Raw genomic sequence first — 15995 nt, forward strand, 5'->3', positions numbered from 1 at the left:
CTTCTTATGTTCTTATTTATGGTTCATCAACAGCATGTGCAGATTTATTCAAATTTCTGAAAGTTTTGCCATGATTTGAAAAATAGCTTTTCCTAATCAAATATACTTAACTTTCTTAAGAGAAATTCCAAACATATGTCACGAAATAGGATTGACACCTATAATGAAAATTGCTTTCCAGTGATGTGCCTGGTCGAAAAGTTTTTATATTGACTTTGTTGTTTCATTTAATGCTTGAAGTAGTACAGTAATCTAGTTGGGCACATCTAGAATTGGTACACATCAATAAACTTGAACTCTTATCCTTATTCTAACTTCCTAGCAACATTTTTAAAATCAGAAAATATGAATACAATTATTGAGATTTGCTTTTGAAATTCAGACTATAGATATAGCAGGGCTGGACTGAAATATCAAAATCAGTTGCCTTTGTACAAATGCCAACACTGTTTTTGAAGCTCTTAATTGTTGGAAACGTTAAAACATCCAACAACTAAATTACTAATAAGGTACAGTGGTGCTACTTGAGCAATGGATTTAAAAACAATGCAGGCACAATATTGAGAGGACATGATGAGGCCTACCAAGTCAGTAATTTTGACCACAGCAACAGACCAGAATTTATCAAGACTATATTTTTTGCCCCATATGTATGCTTAAATGCCTCGTTTGTGTTACCGCACTTCTGGTTTATTTGGGGGTACCTAATTAAACTGGGCTGGAATGAATAACTTAGACATACATACAAGAAAAAAATTGATATAAGTGAATTATTTAATAACTGATTGCCACTCCATTCAAAAGCTTTCAAGGAAACCATGAAGTGTGGTTTTAAAAATACAATAATATTTTTGACAAACATTAATGGTTCCAGAAAACAAGGCGATTCTGGGCGCTTTTAGTGCATGTGCTTATGGTTCAAGTTGACCAGAACAGACAGTAATTTTTCTTATTTTCTTTGATAAATTTGACTGTTCCTAAAGCAAATCTAAATCAATTACCTGATGTAGGTGCTGCATTTCTGTTCGTATATGAAGGCAATATCATGCTGTGGGAGTAAGTAGCTCTAACTTCAAAATCACTTATACCTGGAGTCATATATGGCTTACACACATTCCAACAACCTCAAAAGCAGGGATGTCTATGATGATCATCAGTAGTGTTGTGTTGTAGCAGGCACAGTAGTTTTACAGTTAGTAAATATGTATCAAGTGCAAATGTAGCTTAAGGATGCTGCAGAGAGAACAATATTCGTTTATTTAAACAAGTGCAGTACTTTAAATTAGATTAGCTCAGCTTGAACTGTAACAGTTGCAGGTTTTAAAAATCCATTTCCTGCAATATATTATTTAATTCCAGTAACTAGCCTATTTGGCTGACTGACATAAACAACAATTACAGACAACAGTAACTGTACATACCTCCTCCCATTCTGACTGAAAGGATGGCGATTTTTCTAATCGTTTCTTCACTGAACTGCAGTTTGAAAGAGACTCACTACGACTTCCCAGCATATCTTCCTCAGATGGGGAACATATAATGAGCTCAGAATCCGATTTTGACAAAGTTCTTGCAAATTTCAGGTCAGCTTTAGCTTTTCCACTGGGCCGTGGTCTTTCTGAAGTACATGTCCGTCTTTCTACTCCCTTGCTGAATGGAACAGCACGTTGAACAGACTTAGAATTTGCAGGATCCGCCTGGCTGATGGGGATGTCACGGATTGTATTATGGATTACTTGCTGCCCTTTTTGCTCAGCAACATCTGCTGCAGAGTTCTTAATGTTAGTGTTCACTGCCTGCCCTGTTGCACAGTGTTGCCTCTCTGGCAAGACTCTGCTTTGCATCGCTTCAGCTTCCACTCCCCCTTTGCTCAAAGCAACTAGTAGAGTGACTGGATCGTTCTGAATCTCAGAGACTGGAGGTGACCCATGCAGAAGTCCCGAAAACTGCTCAGGAATGTTGATGTCCTGAGATTCAACCTCACTATTCATGTGATCTTGAGGAGGGAAAAAAAAACAGTTTAATAAATAAGCAGCCCACACAGTTGCAACAGGCAGCTGGTTGTAAAAGATTTGTGAACACAAAATTACACAACATTTATTAAATTCCAATCCCAAACTCATTTATTCATCCTGGAGAAAGGCAGCACTGTCAATGTCTAGTCTTTATTAAGATTACCAGCAGACACTCACTTTATATTATTACAACTCTGAAGAAAATTGCTAGCTATTAAATCAAAGGCATCGAAGAGGATTGACAAAACAGTCAGTCCCTCAAGAAAACATTCAATTGCACAGTAAAAAAAACTGCAAAAGGTATAAGATTGCTTAATTTATAGACAAGACCACACTTGTTAAATGCTTCTAAAAAGAAGATCCACACTTCATGTTAAACAGGTGTAAATTTTAAATTCTTTATTCTTTTAATGTCAGTATGCATTGCTTGCTTACTTCGCCCTTCCATATTAAATACAAATAAAACTGCAGCAGTCGTTTTCAAATATGCTGGGTATATCTGCAATAAATTTCACAACATAGAACATTACAGCACAGTACAGGCCCTTCGGCCCTCGATGTTGTGCCAACCTGTCATACCAATCTCAAGCCCATCTAACCTACACTATTTCATGTACGTCCATATGCTTATCCAATGACGACTTAAATGTACCTAAAGTTGGCAAATCTGCTACTGTTGCAGGCAAAGCGTTCCATTCCCTTACTACTCTGAGTAAAGAAACTACCTCTGACATCAGTCCTATATCTTTCACCCCTCAATTTAAAGCTATGCCCCCTCGTGCTCGCCGTCACCATCCTAGGAAAAAGGCTCTCCCTATCCACCCTATCTAACGCTCTGATTATTTTATATATGTTTCCATTAAGTCACCTCTCAACTTTCTCCGCTCTAATGAAAACAGCTGCAAGTCCCTCAGCCTTTCCACGTAAGACCTTCCCTCCATACCAGGCAACATCCTAGTAAATCTCCTCTGCATCCTTTCCAAAGCTTCCACATCCTTCTTATAATGCGGTGACCAGAACTGTACGCAATACTCCAAGTGTGGCCCCACCAGAGTTTTGTACAGCTGCAGCATAACCTCTTGGTTTCAGAACTCGATCCCTCTATTAATAAAAGCTAAAACACTGTATGCCTTCTTAACAGCCCTGTCAACCTGGGTGGCAACTTTCAAGGATTGTGTACATGGACACCTATATCTCTCTGCTCATCTACACTGCTAAGAATCTTACCATTAGCCCTGTACTTTGCCTTCCGGTTACTCCTACCAAAGTGCATCACCTCACACTTGTCTGCATTAAACTCCATTTGCCACCTCTCAGCCCAGCTCTGCAGCTTATGTATGTCTCTCTGCAACCTACAACATCCTTCGTCACTATCCACAACTCCACCGACCTTAGTGTCGTCTGCAAATTTACTAACCTATCCTTCTACGCCCTCATCCAGGTCATTTATAAAAATGACAAACAGCAGTGGACCCAACACCGACCCTTGCGGTACACGACTAGGAACTGGATATCAGAAATTAATCGTGATATAAAAACTGACATTTCAGCAAACACAGTGCAAGAAAAGGGAATTCACTTTGTTTTTTCAAAGCTAGTCATTTATTTATCTTTTTAACAGATGCGAGAAGCTATTCTGCTGCCAAATTGGACTGCTATGTCCTTCTCAAAGAATCAGGGTGCAGACTTATATACAGCTGCAAGCACACTGCAGGGTCGCATGGACCTGAATAGACTTGTTAAATATGGCAACCAGCCTTTCAGAATCCAAGATGAAATAAGGTCAATATGAAAACTACCTTTGATTTAGAATTGTCAAATCAGTTGGAAATACCACTGCATTAGAAGCAAAGATAACTATAAGGTAAACAAAATTATACCCCAATCAGATGTGAACAGAACTTTTTTTAAAACATATTTTTCTAGTCAACCTGTTCACAGATGTTACTACGCAATACTGGAACAGGTGGGACTTCAATGCAGATCTCTGGGTCAAGGGGTAGGCTCACTACCCCTGTGCCACAAGACGGCTCCTAAAAAGGTACCCAATATGGGGCTCATACCCATAACCCTGAGATTGAGTCTCATCCTCTACAGACTGAGCTGGCCAGCCACAAAGCCAAATGCACCTCGAAGTATTTCTGATCCAGCTGACTATACTCAAGTCACTAACATTTGGTCACTCTAACGTTTATTCTGTCAACCGACTTCCAGGCTACACAAAATAATGCGTCTTTATTGTAAAATACGTACATAATAGAAAAAACGATAATAATACGAGACTACTGTGATTAAACCATTTTACATAACCACAGTTTAATGCAGAACATCAGACATCGTCACTAAAATTCAAGTGAAAAGTTAGTTTTCCCAGAAAATATTCCCAGTTGTTCACCTACTTAGCCTATCTGCAAACAAAAAAGGGGGGAGAAAGAGTGCATTTTTAAAAAAAAGCAATTAACAATGTACATATTGTACCAACTTCAATAATAGAAAGGTTCAACTGGTGGAATATGCCAAGGCAACTCACGAGAGGCTAAAACATACCACCTGGAAATCCTGTGCAGTTTTCAGGGAAGTGACTAATGGCACTGTTAGAGTTATAATGTAAAGACCAGCTGACAAAATTGTGACTGAGGCAGAATTATTCAAAACATGAACAAGATGACCTTGTCAATTGATAACCCTTCTACAACAATCACACTTTTATATTTTTGGTTTGTGCTCTGATATTTGAAATTAACTCTAACAGTTTGTAAACTGGCAATGAGACCAAAAGCCACAATCTTCCATGCAACTTGCTTGTCATTTTAGTTCTACGTAAGATTAACAATAGGTTCTATTTTTTCTTGTTTCAACAACAAAAAAAAAATCATTTCACCCTTCCAACTGCAATCCAGTTTGATTCTTCCTGGTATCTTTTTGACATGGAATCCCAATGACCTAATTTAGATTTGGAATTGTACAATCTGTAATGTATGTGTAATCTGCAATATCTGATTAAAATAAATTCCAATATTTACATATGCAGATCTTAGAGGATTAACTCCTGAGCAACATGTATTTTTCTGGCAGCATGTAAAAGCACCCAAACAGTCAGCACACTGTTATGGCTGTATAACTCGGTAATGTATCTTCACTGTCGACTACATTGCACTGCTTCTGAATAAGGCTTGCTACAGAAACTAGCCGAAAGTAAGAGTTTACTTTGGACCAGGATCAATTCAGAACACGTACAGCTCAATAAAGTAAAGTTCAAATTTTCCAGTCATGTCACTCCATAACATCAACCTGCATCAATATAAAATGCAAGAGGAAGACAATGATAGAGCTAAACAAAAGGAAGAGAATGACAGTCCATAACTTTGAGGGAACTACATAATGATAGGGTTACTATGTTTCATTTTTACTTCTAGTCAGACCGTGCAATGTTTCCTCTCTCAGTCAACTACATGAAATTAGAATCAACAGTCACAACAGATTTAATCATAGGTATAATTGTATAGCACATTTTTCTTCTCTAGTTCAAAATCACTATTTCAACTGTCAAAGCGTTGTGGTCAATATCTGAAATCAAATAATACTTCAATTTTGAAATTAATTACTTAATATACATTAATCACAAATTACATGGCTAGTATCTAGTTAGAAATTTTAGGAGAAAAACACGTGCAGTGGAAGTCCATGTGTACAGATGTTCAGTGATAACAAAATTAGTATAATCCTGTTAGTGATAAATATGCACTTGTGAAACTATTCACTTGTTCCTCCAACCACCAAAATACCTTGCCTTTCCAGGGAAATCAGAGGTAGGTTATGCACATTTTATGCCAAAAAAAAGCAACAGCCTTGGGGCCACATACCAATATCCTAAAGAGTTAACCTGAGAGGATTTGAATATTGGTGAAAAAAGGAGGCGGGGATTAAATCATCACAGGCATGAGTTCAAAGTTACATATGAATTCCTCCGGAATATCTCATCATCTATAATCAATACGTAGAATTTACTCAAACACACCAAACCCCAACATAAAGCTGCAAATGTTTCATGACAATGTTTCTGTTTCCAAACTTCATGAAGCTACAATGCCAAACCTGTTGCACAGCTGGTTCATCATATCAAAACTTTTCAGTCATTTGCCACTGAACTTTTTAAATTTCAAACTATAACAAAATAAAATTACAATGTAGCAATAGCTAATAGGATTTCTATTTTATAGCCAAGTTCAAGTTCTGATACAAAGAATCTACAGTGCACACTTGCAGACTTCCCACCAGTTGATATTATTTGAGTCCTAAAAGTTTTCACAAGAGCAGCTTACAGCTGATGTGTCAGAAGGCATGCTTCAAAGGAGTCAGGATTCAAAAGTTTGCGATAAGTGCCCTTGTTATGAATCCACAGGAGGCAGTACAACAGGATTTCCTTGGTCTATCAAAGTATCTTATGATCTTCCTGTTTACCTTGCAGATTGCTGACCAAGATGATGTTTACTTTTCTTTTAACCCTTCCATAAATGTTTAATTTTTATGAGCATTTTATCATCTTCGATGTAAACTTGCAGTCTGAGTTTTGGCAGCTGCAAGAACCAAGGAAAACAGCACAAAACAAGTTTCCAACCAGCTGAGGTGCCATAAGACAGAAAAGAGAGCAACATTTTGACAAGAACAATTTAAACAGTTATCAAATAAGAATATGAACCTGATATTTTTTCTGTGCTTCTGACGCACTCACTGGAACTGCCTCATATTCTCTCCTGCTCACATGCCAACACTAAATGCTCTTTTGTCCACTTTCACGAAACTCAATTCCTCCCTGTGTCACCACGAGAAAAGAATTGACCAAGAGGACAAAGCAGGTGGATGACAGGATGCAACAGGCAACAAGTTGGGGATGACAGACTTCAATAGCCATCGAACCTAATAAAGGTACATGGCACTGTGTTGCTCTTTCAATATCACTAACACAATGCATTCTTAATCTCTCTCAAACAACTAACTTACTTCTCTTATGAAGCATCCAATAAACCTCCACCAGGAAGAGGCCAGTACCAAAGACACTCAGCTCCACCTCCATCTTGGAGGCAGAAGTGACTCAATGTTTCGAGGATGCACTGACAAGGCTTTCAACCGCACCTTACAGCAGCTCAAAATTTAAACTCGATGGGTACTCTTTCTCAAATAGACTTAAGTGCACTCACGAGACTGCTGGAAACAAGGCAGTTGCTCAGCCCAAGCAGATATCTAATGGGCTCAGCCATTATTAACTTTATCAAAACACAGAAACAGGCACAAGTCCTGCAGGTGGTTTCTCAGTGACACTTGCTTTGCTGGATTCAAGGACCGAACTCCAGCGATGTTACTCATAATATGCTGCTGCCAGAACATTTAAAATTAGGAGAGGCAGGGATAGGGTGGAGAGTCGGAATCTGTTTTACAGGGTGAAAATGTATGGGGCTCAGTTTCAAGGTGAGAGGTAAAGTTTAAGAGGGGATGTGTAAGCCAAGTGTTTTTTTTTAAAGCAACAGTAGCACTGCCAGGGGAGATAGTAGAGACAGTTACGATACAAATGTTTAAGAGGCATTTAGGCTTTGCCAGGTCCAACAGTGAAAATTGCACTGCAGCAGTCATTCTAAGAGTGCATAAAATATATATTTACAGAAAGGAAAGATAGTTTGAGAGATGAGCAGGCCCCGAAAACATGCAAACTAGACTGGTGGTCTCTGTTGGAGGGTAAATCTTCATCTGACATATGGGAGTCTTTTTAAGGCCAGCTAAGCAGGGTTCAGGACCAACACATTCCTGTGAGGATGAAAGAGAAAGATCGCAAGATTTGAGAACTTTGGATGACAGAAAGTTCAGTCAAAAAAAAAACTGAAGCATATGTAAAGTTTAGAAAATGGAAATCAGACAAAGCGCATGAGGAATACAAAAGGAAGCACAAAAGAACTTAAAGAATTAGGAAGGCTACAATGGGGCCATGAAATGTTCTTGCTTAGCAGGATTAAGGAGAACCCCAAGGCACTTTACACATGTATTTAGAGCCAACAGGGTAGCTAGGAAAAGGATAGGTCCACACATGCATAAAGGATAGAATTTATGTGTGGAAGCACAGAAAGTGGATGAAATCCTGAGAGAGTGCTTTGAATTGGTATTCAATGAGTAGGATGACACAGATGATGGTAGTATGAAAAAGAGCTGTGTTGATATTCTGCAGCATGTTAATATTAACGTGGTGCTGCTGGGTGTCTTCAAAAACATTAAGGTCGAGAAGAACTTGATGAGATTTATCACAGATTACTAAGGGAGGCAAAGGGTTGATTGCTGGGCCATGACAGAGACTTCTGTATCCTCTTCAGCCAGAACACTGGGGAATATTGTTCATTTGTTTGAGAAGGACAACCAAGATAATTCAGGAAATTATAAACCAAATGAGCCTTATTATATGTAGGGAAATTATTGGAGAAGATTCTTAGGGGCAGGATTTATTTGCATTTGGAAAAGAATGGACTTATTAGGGATAGTTAGCATGGCTTTGTGCAGGGGAGATCTTGTCTCAAATTTGATTGAATTTCTTGAAGTGACAATGACGATTGATACACAATAAATTAGCACACATTGCTAGATTAACATTACAGAGAAAATTACTTTGTATTATAGAGGCTTTACAGCACAGTGACATCCCATTTTAAGACAACAGCATGAGGCAATGAAGCATTCCCTCAAAACCATCCCATTGTCACAGAATCTCAAACTTAATAAATGTGATTGATGAAGTAAATTATTATCAACTTTACAATTCTGCCCTACTTCCAAAGTGCCTTTAAACTGAGCACAGAAGGGAGTTTGGCACAAGGCCAACAAATTTTGCTGACAGAATTGCTGAAGCTCAACAGGAAAACATTAATTTTTAGGTATTGAACAAACGCTGCATTTGCTATGTTTACTTTATGAATAGGCAAACTTTCCAATTTTTACATTAAGAATAATATCCTGACATCCCGAACATTTCTTTCTTCCTCACAAGAATCAGACAAACATTGTGTAATTTAGTTTATTTGCTACCAAACATCTGTGATAGGTTTCATTTATAGGATATGATCTTACTTATTACGCAGGTTTCCAACTGAGTCAAAGGTTTACCCTGCATGTGAAGTCGGGAAAACAAAACAAAGTTGCATATAATAGAACAAATATTAAAAGGTGAGTAGAACATTATGACCTGAAAAGATGTGCCCAATATATTTACCTTGCCTTACTTATGCTGAGAGAGTGCGTTTGTCATGTATTTCTGACATGCACATAAGCCAAATGTTTCTCATCATATTTTGATTTCACAATTAACTTTCCTCTTTCAGGAGCACTGATCATAAACATGTCCTTCCCACACAGTGTAATCACTTACAGCATTGCAGTCTAAGTGAATATTCAAGGTTTTAGGGGATCGAGAGATGAAAGTATCACATGTTATCTTAGTGTTAGAAGGATAAGCTATAACAAACAGCTTTGCAGAAAAAACGTTTTTCAGTTCCATAGAACCATATCTCAAGACTGGAGAGGAAATGCTCTCAAATATTTATGAAGGATAGAAAAATACGTTGTTAAGTCAAAGGGGACAAGGTATTAAATGAAGGCTGAACAGGGATCCTATGGGGGAAAATAGCTGGGGTGCAGGCAATAATTACCAATTCCTCTTTAGTCATCTGCTGTACACTAAGTGTGGTGTTGTTATTCAAGAAGGAGCAAGAGATAAAGCAAGAAACAACAAGCCAGTCAGTCTAAGTTCAGTATTGGGAAAAATATTGGAAGCAATCCTGAGGGACAGATTCATTTGACTTGGAGGGGCAGGGATTAATCAAGAACAATCAGCATAGCTTTGTTAAGGGGTGATTATGTCTGGTCAACTTAACTGAATTTTAGGAAGACTTAACCAGGTGCGCAGATGAGGACAAGCATTCGATGTTGACAGCTTTAACCAAATGCCTTGCTGAAGCACAAGTGCATAGGATTGGGAACAGCACACTGACAAGGACAGAGAACTGGCTAGCAGACAGGAAACAAAGACTAGAAATACACTCATCATTTTCTGAGTAGCAACACGAGTAGAGTATTATATGGATCAGTACCTGGACCCAATGTGGACAAATGTGAGGTTATCCGTTTTGGTAGAAAAAATACAAAGACAAACTACTATCTGAATGGTGAGGGATTTGGAAAGGGGGAGATGCAATGAGACCTGGGTGCCCTTGTACAGCAATTACTAAAAGCAAGCATGCAGGTACAACAGGTGGTGAAAGAAGCAAATGGTAGGTTGGCCTTCCTAGCAAGTGTATTTGAGAACAGGAAGAGAGATTTATTGTTGCAACTGTACAGGGCCTTAGTGGACATTTTGCAACAATATCAGACTGATTCCTGGGATAGCAAGGTGAATGTATTAAGAGAAACTGGATCAATTAAGCCCATATGTACTGGAGATTAAAAGAGTAAAGGGAGAAGATCTCAAAGGAACATCGACAGGGTTAAAGCAGAAAGGATGTTCCTGATGGCCAGGGAGTCCAGAATCAGGGGTCACAGTCCGAAGATTTGGGGCAAGACATTTAGGACTGAGATGAGAAGAAAGTTCTTCACCAAAAGACTGGTGAGTTGTGGAATTCTTTGCCACAAAGTGTTTGAGGCCAAAACATTGATTTTTACCCCCCCGCCCAAGAAGTATATAGTTCTTAGTGCTAAAAGCATCAAGGGTATGATCCAAAAGCAGGACAACAGTACTGAGCTGGACAATTAACCATGATCTTTTTGAACGGTTTGAAGGGCCAATTAGCCTAGTGCTGTTCTGATTTTCTGTGTTTCTATCTGATGTCCTTACCTCATCTCTGACGCACAACTCCAGATCCAGATTAGTTCTGGACCGCCCTTTGAAATGAATGGCTTGTGAGGCCATTTCAAAGACAATTTTGGATGAACAACAACACTGGTCTTGCCAGTGATGCCCATATCACGTGAAAGAATAACAAGAGATAGACGAGCTAATTTCACTGGTTGGCGAGACTAGGCTACAGGAATGCACGCTTAAAAATTAGCGCCCGAGTTGTCAGAGGTAAAATTAGGAAATGTTTCCAATCACCAAGCTTGGTAGAAGTTTGAAACTTTCTTCCCCAGTAACAATTGATTTGTATTTATCAGAAATATCAAGGGACAAAAGGCAAATAGAATCTGTGCAGAGTTAGGTCACAGATCAACCAAGATCTTAATGAATGGAAAAACAAGTCTGGAGGGGCTAAATGACTGATTCCTATTCCCTGTATTCCTGTTATAAGAGCGAACATTGATTAATCAATGGAAATGCTAGTCTTTTGCTATATTCACTCTGATGTCGATCAACTTGCTATGTGGTTTTAGTTGTGAGTGTGACTTTTTTTAAACAAATAGATGTTAGAAAGTCAGTGAAGTAGCCAGAGTCTGTATGTCGGGAGAGACAGAAAAAAAAAATGTGAATCACATCTGGTCAGAGTGCAGAAAGGACATTCAGTTAAGGGAGAAACTTATAAGTTAGAATGTAATGACACTTCAGTGGGATTGAGTAAAATGTCTGTAAAGTACATTACTTGGAAAAGGCATGAATAACTTTTATTCACTGTTTACGTTAAGATTTTATGTTGTCTCCAGTCTCTCACTTTTCTATTCTTGTAGGTCAAACTTTTCTCCTTCTGTGAAAACAACCTTAGGAACCATCGGACTGACTACCATAACAACTGATCTGCAAAAAATAAAGCTTATGATTATCAAGCCAGATTTCAGGGATTTAACTTGTCCAAAATCAGCTGAGACAAAACTGATGTCACAACATAATTAAGCAGGAATACTCCACTCTCTTCACGAGTCAACTGTCCCTCAGCCCCCAGATTCAATCTTCTCCCTTGCTTAGCTTAAGATAGGTCATAAAAGTCCATACTCATAGGTGTCAGCACAATCTTATCAAACCTGCCAACAAGGTATCAAGATAATCAGTCAACTTCAAAACTCAATTGTTCATCTTCAACTTGCCTTAAGTGAAGATGCCTCAACTCATACCATTAACCTCTTTGTCAAAAATCCCCCATTCCCTTTCTCCTTCTCTAAGGCGCAGTCTAAAGTTTAAAGAACAAAAAATGAAAAGTTAGAAAATGTGTGAAATTGGATGAATGGCCTCATTTTCCTTGAGCAGTACTTTAAGAAATAAAGAGTGCACCTCAATTTCAGAAGCATATTCATTGAGGCAAAACTCAAAATTGAAATTAGGACAAGAAAAATTATTGCGGATTAAAGAATTTTACTAATTTATTTAATCAATCAAAATTTTTAAATCACCATGCACTTGAGCTATCCATAGCAGAAATCTAAAATATCTGTGCTCCATATCACAACTTGAAGTAAAATGTTGCAGAGGTGCAATATACAAGGGAAATCAAAGATCAAGCCTGCACCAATATGCCAAATAGATTCTTTGATAATGTACCATATCCTATGAAAACTGAAACAGATTATAATGATTTCTTAAGTATTCAAAATCTAGCGCTAGATTTCCCTTTGCACCCTGACCCGACTTGTAATGACCCATACTGTATCTTGAACTCGATTCATGCTTTAAAGTATGAATTTAGATACTGAATTCATATTCTGTACGATGCATCTCCAGGATTACTCTCACATCTCAGGATACAACAAATTCTAAATTGCAAACTCCCACTGGGAAGATTGAGGGGCAATCCAGTGATTAAATGTAGACATTGTGGATGTTCACCATGCACAAAAATAACGGAGACTCTTCACATTTCGTCATTTTATGCTTCCACAATACATTTATATACATGCAATCTTCATTTTCAACTTAGCACTATAACAGAGTTCCGATTAGTCACTAGAGGAGAAAGAATGAGCAGAATGTTACAAGATTGTCTCCATTTAAAAAGGGGATAGCTTGTCAAATGTACTGGATAACTGGAGGAAAGTAGGGGGTAAAGGAAAAATTGCCTAAGAAATAGGTCTGATGTGTTCAAAAGCATACATGGGTTTGGTATATAGCTTTTTAAGTGCAAGTTCTAATAACCATGGCAAGTAGTAAGATGTTGAAATAAATCTAAAGCTTGTTTCTAAAATTTGACAAATGAATTTTGGCTGAAATACTGGAAAACAAACTTCTCTGGAACAGTCTCTTCATTCTGGTGCAACTATTCATTATCCAGTAATACTACATTGAGGTTTTCCAGCTAATGTGAATGCAGACTTGAACTATGAGATAGTCCTACTTCTCAGAAGTTGGCACTAACATTTTTTGGTTCAACACATGGAGTTCCAACTGTCAATGTTCACTTGTTCGACAAAATGATTTCTCGTATAACCAACTTCAACAGAATAAGCAAGCTGCAAGTGGAATGCAGATGCCACTGCCAACAATTGCTATGCAGCTAGAAAAGAATCTTTTAAAGGTCGAAAGCACAATTGAGCAACAGAGCAGTACAAAGACTAAATTTGTATTTTTCCTTGCCATCTACATCCAAAATAAGATATTGCACAATGTTTCATTCATTGTGAACAAATGGGTCTCCTACTAATTGCATTTGCTCTAAATTATATAATACCAGCCATGGCCAACAGCAGCTATTGCTTACTGTTCATTCGGTCAACACTTGAGGTAATCCAGGCATACAAGAATTTTTTTTAAAAAAAAAATCAATAACTTATTCTTCCAAAATGCTGATTTATGCACCAACTTTTTATCCCCCCCAAGAACAGTTTGCCTCCCTTGTGCAAACCATGATCTAGATATTTGACTTCATCTGTTCTTTGTATTTACTTGCTTTGCTTTCCCTCCCCAAATATCTAACTTTGGACTGTGATTGATTTCTATTTGCTACTCATATCCATTCAACCAAACCATGATTTCATCCTGCATTTGACAACGATCCTCTTCACTATCAAGAATCCAGTCAATTTTTGTGTTATCTTCTGCCAACGTGTTGAGGCCAAAGTGGTAACAAGAGAACCTGAGAGTTTTGGAGAGCGAACGCGACTACAGCAAATTGTACCGCATTACAAACTTAGCGTCAGACAGGCAAATGATGAGGGTAACAGCCACAAAGGAATCGATAACAAAGAAAAAAATAGAATTGATTACAAAGAATCTTGATGTTGTTCATATTTTGCAACCTCAGGGGTTAAAATAAAATGACTAGATTTTATTTTTGCAAATTTCTGCTTGGCTCATGTTTTTGGCAACGTCAGTTTTACTGTCGAACCATTCTCACCAGAGACACAATCTTCATGTCTTTTTAACCCACACATTGCTGTTCAGGAGGGAGTTCCAGGATTTTGATCCAGCAGTGAAGTTGCTTCTCTCATTCTCATTTTATTTTCTTTCCTCCCCAATTTGTGTTAACTTCTTGCATTCATCCAAACCTTTGTTGCCATTTTCTAATTCATACCAATTTCTTTTCACTCATCATTCTAACACTTGTTAATTTCTTCCTGGCCCAAACACTGAACTACTCTAAATGTGACCTGCTGCCCATGCCTCATTTTTGTTCAATCATTGATGAGCATAAGTTACTTCAGCCCCATGCCTTATAAATCCCTTGTCCCGCCTCCTTCAAGGTGCTTTAAAATGTTCTAATATCTCGTGTGTTTGGGTGCCAAATTTTGTTTGAGAATCACTTTTATGAACTGCTCTGGGCTGTTTTAGAGTATTAAAGTGTTATGCCTCACTCTCATAGCACTCTGGAGATGAAGCCCCACTATTCCTGAAGTAGTCACAAGTAACTTTCACAACACACAGGTGCAAGACAATGTTCATCTTGAAAAAGAGAAAATCTAACCATTGTCCCTCAATGGTACTACCATCACTGATGCCCCCACTATTGAGTTGAAACGTATAAAATAATCAGAGGGTTAGATAGGGTGGATAGGGACAGCCTTTTTCCTAGGATGGTGACAGCAAGCACGAGGGGGCATAGCTTTAAATTGAGGGGTGAAAGATATAGGACAGATGTCAGAGGTAGTTTCTTTACTCAGTAGTAAGGGAATGGAACACTTTGCCTGCAACGGTAGTAGATTCGCCAACTTTAGGTACATTTAAGTCATCATTGGACAAGCATATGGACGTACATGAAATGGTGTAGGTTAGATGGGCTTGAGATCAGTATGACAGTTCGGCACAACATCGAGGGCCGAAGGGCCTGTACTGCGCTGTAATGTTCTATGTTCTATTAACATTCTGAGGATTACCGTTGGCCAGAAATGCATCTGGAAGAGCCATATAAATACTCCAGTGACAAAACCAGGTCACAGCAATTCTACTGTCCCTCCAATGCCTGTCCACCATCTACAGGTTAGATGTGTGATGGAATACACCCCATTTGCCCGAATGGCTATAGGTCCAAAAACTTGATGCCATCCATCTTCATTCACCAAGTTCAATATTCATTTAATTCACCATTGACACAGTAACAGGAGTGTGTACAATCCATAGGATGCACTGCATAACTCACCAAAGCTCTTTCAAAAGCAGGTTCCAAGCCCGTGACCTCTACTACCTAGAAGGACAATGACAGCAGGCGCACGGGACCATCACTCCCGCACGTTGTCCCCCCTCTATCCATGCCACACACTTACCTGATTTACAACTGTATCAACCTTCATTGTCACTAAATCCTGGAACTCACTGCGTAATACCACTGCTCAGATGGCACATGTAACAAGAACTGCAACAATTCAAGAGGACAGACGGCATGCTCACGGCCCAGGAAGCAAGCTTTTTATTAAAGAGTGTGCTGTCCTCTTCCTCCAGCTGTTTGTGTTACACTTTCTCCCTTACACCCGTACATTCCCCATCACCCCTCCCAGAGTTTTGGCATCTCTCTTTTCCTAAAAGTGATTCCAATTCCTGTCGGTGCTTGCCAATCGTGAGAATGATGGGAACTCTGACCTTGAAGATCTTGATCTGAGAGG

General features: G+C 38.6%; 1 protein-coding gene across 4 annotated transcripts in view; it reads right to left on the bottom strand.

The window, feature by feature from the left end:
- LOC125462739 (ankyrin repeat and SAM domain-containing protein 1A-like) overlaps positions 1–15995 on the bottom strand; it is a 334971-nt gene that overhangs the window by 153100 nt on the left and 165876 nt on the right. For all 4 annotated transcript variants that reach the window (XR_009447014.1, XR_009447015.1, XM_059653455.1 and 1 more), the window contains exon 13: positions 1422–1996. Coding sequence is in view for 2 of the 4 variants with exons in the window: in XM_059653455.1 (XP_059509438.1) it covers positions 1422–1996 (575 nt within the window). In the remaining 2 variants the exon portion in view is untranslated. The remainder of the gene's footprint in view (positions 1–1421; positions 1997–15995) is intronic.

This window comes from Stegostoma tigrinum, chromosome 21 (assembly GCF_030684315.1).
Source record: "Stegostoma tigrinum isolate sSteTig4 chromosome 21, sSteTig4.hap1, whole genome shotgun sequence".
Lineage (NCBI taxonomy): Eukaryota > Metazoa > Chordata > Chondrichthyes > Orectolobiformes > Stegostomatidae > Stegostoma > Stegostoma tigrinum.